The sequence below is a fragment of the Megalobrama amblycephala genome, linkage group LG13 (assembly GCF_018812025.1).
Source record: "Megalobrama amblycephala isolate DHTTF-2021 linkage group LG13, ASM1881202v1, whole genome shotgun sequence".
Taxonomy (NCBI): Eukaryota; Metazoa; Chordata; class Actinopteri; order Cypriniformes; family Xenocyprididae; genus Megalobrama; species Megalobrama amblycephala.
This window is the reverse complement of record NC_063056.1, coordinates 14,305,662-14,313,517: the sequence shown is the minus strand read 5'-3', so window position 1 is coordinate 14,313,517 and position 7,856 is coordinate 14,305,662. Positions and strand designations below refer to the sequence as shown.

Genomic DNA, 7,856 nt, shown 5'->3' with positions numbered 1-7,856 from the left:
TTTTTTCATACAAGCTATAATCCTAACACCCACACATCCATTTCACAGGCTGATTTAGTGGTAAGAATTGAAGGGATTTTTCATGCAGTTCCCAAATGATTTAATGGTTATGGATGTATGTGAGACTACCAATTGCTTTTCAGCATTAAAAGAGGATTTTTTTTTTAATCCATGTACAATAATTGTTAATAGTACATCACATTGTTCAATAAATTGTTTCTATGAGTACTTATAAAGTTTCTTAATTAAGCTTGCACCTCCCATAGCCACCACTAAACCCTAGACTTCCCACTAAGATGTGGATGTGTGTCAGCCGGCATATTCTTGTTCAATGGGAGCTGATTAAGACTGTGAAAATCCTGCCACGTTCTTCCAATTTGCATATTTGCAGCCCAGTAGAAAAAATGATGCAGAAACAGGTGGAACTCCTTGATTTGCAGTGTGTGGGAGAACACATTGATAATAACCTGCATTGGTTTAGAAAAGCATAATAAACCACTTTATGATCAGGGAACGCAATTAAGATATATGCAGAATGCAAAAAGAAACATGATGGGAGAAATTTTATTCATGCAAAAAGTACAGAAGGAGAGCAGTATATGTTTACGTTCTTTAACTCATGCATTTTTGAGACATTTCCATTACTTTCCATAACTTTTGATGACTAGTAAACTAGCAGAATATCAAAATGAAGGTCATTGTAACTCATCTACATTTCAAGGAACAAGTAAAACACTTTGCTACTTTCATTAAGAAATAAATATACAAATACAGCTAAACAACATGTTACATTAAATCCAATGTAAAAATAAGTATATTGAAAGACACCATATAATGAATTTGTCCACCTAACTTTGTACAACTTTTTTCATATAGGGTCCAAGACAAGAGTTTGGTAATGACCTCTATACCTAAAGCTAAGCAGGACAACAGTCATTTCATCTTCTTGGTCCGTCTCTCAGTTCATTATTAGCAGCCGAGGCCACTCATAGAGCCGATCCGATCCAGTTTCAAGCCAAAACAGCCGCGATTCCATCCCCCCCTCCGCAACCGGTCCGGTGGAGCTCGCTTCTGATTGGCCAAAGCCCCCTTCAAGAGGCGGAGCCAGGCATTCTCACTCTGCACAGGTATGTCAATCCACTTGGGATATTCTGCAACCTTTAGCCCAGAGCTGAAGGTCTGCATAGGCTCTTCCGACTGGTCACTGGTGAGGTTCTCAAGATCATCAAGGGTCAAAAGGTCATTGTAGCGCTCAAGAAACTGCTCAATGACCTGCATTGTAGAGAAAGGAAATATGTTTCAATGACTGTTTATGACTTTAAATATATATGAATACAAGTACCGAGGAAGCCCACCTGCATGGCTTTGTCAGGGGTGTGCAGGGCTCGGGTGTGGCCCGGCAGCGGATTGGCCAGAAGGACTAGAAGCACCACAAATACAGAGGAGCACAGCATGGTGCAAGTGATATTGGCCCCAGATACACCACTAATGCGAGGTATGGACAGATTTAGATGAACAGATTTAGATGAATACACTCAAACATGGATAAAGGAGAGAGACGCATGGAAATAAAAACAAAAAAACATTCTGCAGAAAATACTACACAGTACATACAAAGAAAACACAAAACACAGAAAGAGGTTAGTTTGTGTTAATGTCATGCATTAAATCATTTTGAACAAACAGATATTATTCAGATTATAAAACAAAATAGAATCTTGGAGTACACTATGACATTATAGTCCAAGAGTACTAAAAATAACAAAAAAACAATTTTATAAAAAAAAACAAAAAAAAAAAACAGGTCACACTGCATCCATATGCATATAGGAAATAAAGTCTTTTTTTGGGACAAAAAATTGTAAAAATATTTCCCCCTCAAATTCTGTCTGAAGTTTATTATTATTATTATTATTATTATTTATTTATTTATTTACTATTACAAAAATTATTCTCATTAGATTAGTTTAATGCAGTACACTAAAAATGACAATGATTTTCTATTTAAATCAGCATAAAGACAGTACAAAAAATACAACTATTATGTATAAAAACCTCTAATGTCATTAACTTTTTCACATTACAGGAATAAAAATGATTTAAAAAAATTATTTATTTGTTTCTTTGTGCATTATAGTAATGAGAATTTAAGGGAGTGCTAAATTTTCATGAAAACACAATATAACATGATTAACAATGCAAAAAAAGTTCCTTAAAGATAAAAAATAGCCTTCATTTTCTATAAACATATATAATATTATTTTTATTTTGGGGTAAAATATGACCCGGACATGTTCTTGGCAGGTTTTATAAGATTTACCCATATGCTGTGCAGAAAAAATTGCTTGCAAAATTATTTTATAATTTTAAAGTAATGGAGTCTGAATGCTATATATCTCAAAAAAATATATATAGTTAATAAGTTATACAAAAATAATAGTATTCAGTAAAATTCATAGTAAAAATCTGAAGTGAAAATAAGAAGATAAAGTTTTGTTTTACTCACCAATAACAGTTCGAGGATCTTCTAAAACCTGACTGAATGTTTTAGTCCTGCTCCATCCCTCTCTCTCTCTCTCTCTCGTCTCAGTTTTTGGCACCTGCTAAGAGCATCCCTGTCTTTCCCTTTCCTCTCTCTTCCTTCCTCTGAGCGCAGGAATTTGATTTAATGCGAGTGGTGTTTGTATGTCAGTGTGTGTTTGTGTGAGCTTGGTAAGTATGTTAATAGTAACGATGAGGTGTCTATATATGCTTTGCTGGTCCCCCCTTCCACTCATACATCACACACCTCTTTTCCCTCCCTTTTCTCTCTCTCCTTATCTTAACGTCTCTCGGGTGATGTCAGAGGTACCGAGGGGGTGTTTGATGTTGTCTGGGTGATCAGGCAGGGGGATGCCACCTTCTGCCTGGAATATGACATCATATGCACGCACATCGCAAAAAAAGTCGTGACACAAACGCAGGGCACCACAACCAGGTGTTGCCTATCTCCATTCTCTACTTTAAATGATCTCATCCTTCCTTTTTTCATTCCTCATCCATCCATCTCTTGACTCCTCGCATCCTACTGTTTGCAAGGTGCGACTTTGGCTGCCAAAAGCACCACAGGCTGGCAGAATATTGTGTCTGTTGAGAGGATGCCAACACTTTTTTAGTGGACTTAACTCAAGGAGATATATAGAGCTTTCAGTGTCTGTTTGGATAGTAAAGAGACATTTCTTGCTGTTTCTGTGTCATACGCACATGTAATGCAAATGCTTGAGTCCTAAAGTCATGGTCGATGTCCATCATCAGAAGTGCATGAGAATAAAGCTCATTTTTAAAGTGCATTTGCATTGTAAGTCATTTATCGAATATGAAACTTTGATTTTTCCCCTATTAATCTGCTCTTGTGGGTCACCGTGAGAAATGTCTTTGTGTCTTTCCTTTTATTTTTTTTCTCTCTCTGTGGGTGCCATCACAGACTGCCAGTGCCATCTGCTTACTACTCCCCCCGGCCTCAAGAACATGATACAAGAGCCTCACACACACACACACACACACACACACACGCATACAATGATTTTTATACTGTACAAACTGTAAATTCTATCCACTAACCCTGAACGTACCCATCACAGAAAACTTTCTGCATTTTTGCATTTTCAAAAAACATCACTTCGTATGATTTCTAAGCTGTTTTCCTCATGGGGACCAAAAAATGTCCCCACAAGGGCAAGGATTTTGGATATTGTCATCTTAGTGGGGGCATTTTTTCACCATAAAGTATAGGACCACATACACATACAATCTTACATGTGTTTCACAAGAATATAACTGAAAAACTGTTTAGCATACAGTGTTTTACTGTGTCATGACATAAGCATATCGTATAACTGCATCAATAAAGTATTCCCGATCACCATGTGCATTCAGATATTAAAAAAGTAATCGTGCCTTGCGTCATTTACACATCATTTACAGTGATTTACTGTGTTACAGCATACATATATGTGGGTCATTCTCAGGAAACTGTTTATTTATTTTATTTTTTTTTGTAAATTTTTGTAAATATATTTTAATTTCAACAAAAGAAAAATGAAGGAAATTTTAAACTATTTATACATCCAATGTTCCTCAATCATGGGGCCGAGGCCCCAAACTTCCAAAAGAGCCTCATAATGATTCAAATTAAGATCAAACAAGCGTTGAAAATGAGCTAAAACTACTATAAATCAAAATATTTCTAATTTTAATTCACCCCTTTCAACAACTGGTTGTTTGAAGAAGCAGGAAAATATGGATGTTTGAGGTAGCTTGATTTTAGAAGTGTGATTTCAAGACCTGGAAAAGACACAATGAAATCAAACACCATTAGTATAAAGAATCTTCGAAAGGACAATGGAGGCCTTGGAGTCAAAAGGTTGAGAACCACTGACTTCCATCACAAAGACAACCTTAAACACGTTAATATAATGCGATGTCACAACCCAACACAATCATTTCACTTTACCATAGCACAAATGCAATGTACGATTAATTTATGATCCAACTCTCATCATACAGACACAACAGTGGTCTAACACAATAATAGTCTGACAAGAACACTTCTAGAAAACCACACACACACACACACACACACACACGCACGCACGCACGCACACACACACACGCACACACACACGCACACACACACACACACACACACACACACCCTGAGGTATCCCTGGCTTCATAAAACATCAGCGTCCAGAGAGGGGCTCTTGTGTTTGATCAGGTTGAAGCCAGTGTTTTTACGGTTGTGTACCCTGTCTGAGTTTCTCACACTGTGAAGGATCGCAGGTTTATCCAGCCAGCTGCTGCCACTAGCAACCAATCCAGCAGGAACCTAGCAATAGAGCCATTTAAAAGATCTAATTACTTTATTTACTTTACAGTGCTTATTTTCTCTAATTACAGATATCAGTCAAATTAAAATGCACCACATATATACAAGTTGTCAAGGTTTTTCTATTTAAAAAGTCATAATTTAGTATTTGACCACTTTCAATAATAATTTAAACTTTTTTTTTTTTGCTGCTTTCCCTTTACTTTTCATATTCACACATGCTTTTAAATGTGTAAAAGCACTTTGCAACAATTTTCTATCCAGTTTGATATACATCCTCCTGTAACAGCCTCTGTAAAACTAGTATTACATTATGACAGTTTAAAAAACAATCCACACACTGCAACATATCACACCAGATTGTGAAATTTTGACCAAAATGATCAGGGATCTTTAGTTGCTCATTTCTAACAGTGGGATCCTTCAGAAGGATATATGCAGAGCTGTAGGTGCAACACACATCCCGGCCGACAGAGGTAACAACAGACATGGCCTTGGCAGACCTTGGCAAAGTCGGTGCGCCTGAACACAATGATGGAACCGCAGGGAAGGAGGAGAACGGCGGAGCCAGAGGGCTGGAGGCTCAAGGCACAGCTGAAGACTCGGAAGTCTGAGGAGGAGCCAGAGCAGGGATAGACCAAGGTGGAGCCAGAGGGCTGGAGGCTCAAGGCACAGCTGAAGACTCAGAAGTCTGAGGAGGAGCCAGAGCAGGGATAGACCAAGGTGGAGCCAGAGGGCTGGAGGCTCAAGGCACAGCTGAAGACTCGGAAGTCTGAGGAGGAGCCAGAGCAGGGATAGACCAAGGTGGAGCCAGAGGGCTGGAGGCTCAAGGCACAGCTGAAGACTCAGAAGTCTGAGGAGGAGCCAGAGCAGGGATAGACCAAGGTGGAGCCAGAGGGCTGGAGGCTCAAGGCACAGCTGAAGACTCAGAAGTCTGAGGAGGAGCCAGAGCAGGGATAGACCAAGGTGGAGCCAGAGGGAGTGTTGAGCCAAGTTTGAGCCGATGGGTTGTGGGGTTATGGTGGAGTCCAGGGCCAGAGGCTTGAAGTGGATCCACAGGTCAATGTGGAGCTGATGACTGGAAAATCCCAGGCAGATCAGAGTAGCTGGGTGGATCCACAGGAGGAGCCTGGGGGCTGAAAGGAGACAATGGAGGCAGGACAGAGGAACTGGATGGATGAGCCAGGATTGTCCAATCTTGCTCCTGGAGGGCCACTGTCCTGCAGAATTCCTCTCCAACCCCAACCCTCAATGAAACACCTGAACCAGCTAATCAAGGTCTTACTAGGCAAACTAGAAACTTCCAGGCAGGTGTGTTGAAGTAAGTTGGAGCTAAACTCTGCAGGATATTGGCCCTCCAAGAGCAAGTCTGGACACCTGGCTTAGGCTGAGGTGAAGGGAGAGGGAGGCTGGGTGCAACCATCTGTGATGAATGAGACTTGGAACTGAGCAGTGCCAATTGCGACGAAGGTGACTTGGAGCTGGATGAGACTAACGGAGGTGGTAGAGCAGGAAACATTTCATAATCCAGCAAAATGTTCATGTGGTGTGGTGTGATGAGTGTGTGATTAAGACTTAAAGACAACTTAAGACAGGTCTTAACCAGCAGAGACGAGGATGACTTTGGACTGAGCTTATCTAGTGGCAATGAAGATGACTTGGAACTGGTCTGAACCAGCAGAGACGAAGATGACTTGGAATTGGATGAGACTAATGGAGATGGCAGACCAGGAAACATTTCGTAATCCAGCAAAACGTTCATGTGGTGTGATGTGATTTCAGGCTTTATTAACGTCCAAACCTACACCAAACCCTACCCCTAAAACAATGCAAATATAGTGTTGGTGGCACAATCTGATAGGTAGCATTTTTTGTCAAGCAGGGTTTTTCCTGCATAGAGAATTACAATGTGGCCGTCAAATTTCGTGCCGCCTCCGGCTGTCGAGTGTCAACAAAATCAGACAAGCAGTCACATGACCAGAAACCCCTTTACCACGGTTCCGTTGTGGCTTCCCGGCCTGTGTCCATTCTCTCTGTGTCCATCCCCACTGCAGAAAATGGGGTTCCGTACTGAAAAGACCACTTTCACTCCGGCCCAACAACTTGCTGGCCTTGAACAGAGCTGCTCAGGACATTCTGTGAGAGCACATGAAAGTGATGCGGGGATTGCGGTTATATCCGCATCAGATAATCCGCCAGGTTATAGGGAGTAAAACCTGTGTTTATAGGCTATTAAGGAAATTTAATTTTGCCAAAGAAGAACTTTTTAGACATTTATTTAAAAACAGCCTACTTAAGTGTCATATGTTATTATATCATCATGCTTAACACTGAGAATTTGAATAATTATTTTGTGATGATCAGGTGCAGATATCTAAATCAGAGAATATTGTAGGTTTGGAAAGTCGGGTGGGTGATTTATTTTTAATAGTGGATTTGGGTGATGTCAGAGCTGATCCGCATATCTCTAGCGCACAAGCCCTATAGAGTCCCCTTTAAAGTTCAGGTACAAGACTTTTTCTTTGTTCAATGTGCAACATGGGTTGGAGCTCTTAATTTTGAACTCTCAAAGTGCACCAGATTAATGAATTTATCTTTAAAATGTACAATTTTCTTCCAGGGGAGCATGCCCCCGGACCCTCTTAGGGACAGAGGTACAACCACCACAGAAAACACACAATCCTGTTGGAAACACTGTATATATGATAGTGTTCTCAAAAAACAAATCTTATTCTCTTTATATTAAAATATGTGCTTGTAAAAGTGTTTTTTTTTTTCTGCCATAATCAGGATTTTACCACCTCTGCCTCATTTTGAGCCAGGAAAAACCCTGTCAAGACACCAGCTCACACACCTGAAAAGACTCTGCAATGGGCTCGGGCTCCGGGATGAACGTAGCTTCTGGCAAATGCTCTGGCTCTATTCTCATGGCGGACTCGGGCCCAGAGTCAACAGTGGGCTCTGGGTTGTCATCTCTGGCGGGCTTGGC

The 7,856-nt window shown here is 40.4% G+C and overlaps 1 protein-coding gene across 2 annotated transcripts; it reads right to left on the bottom strand.

Moving 5' to 3' along the window:
- Window positions 1-544: 544 nt before the first annotated feature.
- Window positions 545-2,879, bottom strand: wu:fj39g12 (C-type natriuretic peptide-like). Of its 2 annotated transcripts, none has more exons than XM_048154244.1 (3): window positions 2,507-2,879; window positions 1,356-1,599; window positions 545-1,272 (listed from the first exon to the last, which is right to left on the bottom strand). In XM_048154244.1, exons 2-3 carry the CDS (start codon window positions 1,452-1,454, stop codon window positions 970-972), a joined length of 402 nt encoding a protein of 133 aa, XP_048010201.1. In that variant the 5' UTR covers window positions 1,455-1,599; window positions 2,507-2,879; the 3' UTR covers window positions 545-969. The 2 variants fall into 2 exon arrangements, with proteins under 2 accessions (XP_048010201.1, XP_048010202.1); XM_048154245.1 differs by having other exon boundaries at window positions 1,356-1,485; window positions 2,507-2,876.
- Between the last annotated feature and the right edge of the window lie 4,977 nt (window positions 2,880-7,856).

Coding starts and splice junctions, on each gene's coding strand:
- wu:fj39g12 (XM_048154244.1), bottom strand. CDS start 1,454: ATGCTGTGCTCCTCTGTATTTGTGGTGCTTCTAGTCCTTCTGGCCAAT. Junction 1,273..1,355: donor CCCCTGACAAAGCCATGCAG/GTGGGCTTCCTC, acceptor TCTACAATGCAG/GTCATTGAGCAGTTTCTTGA.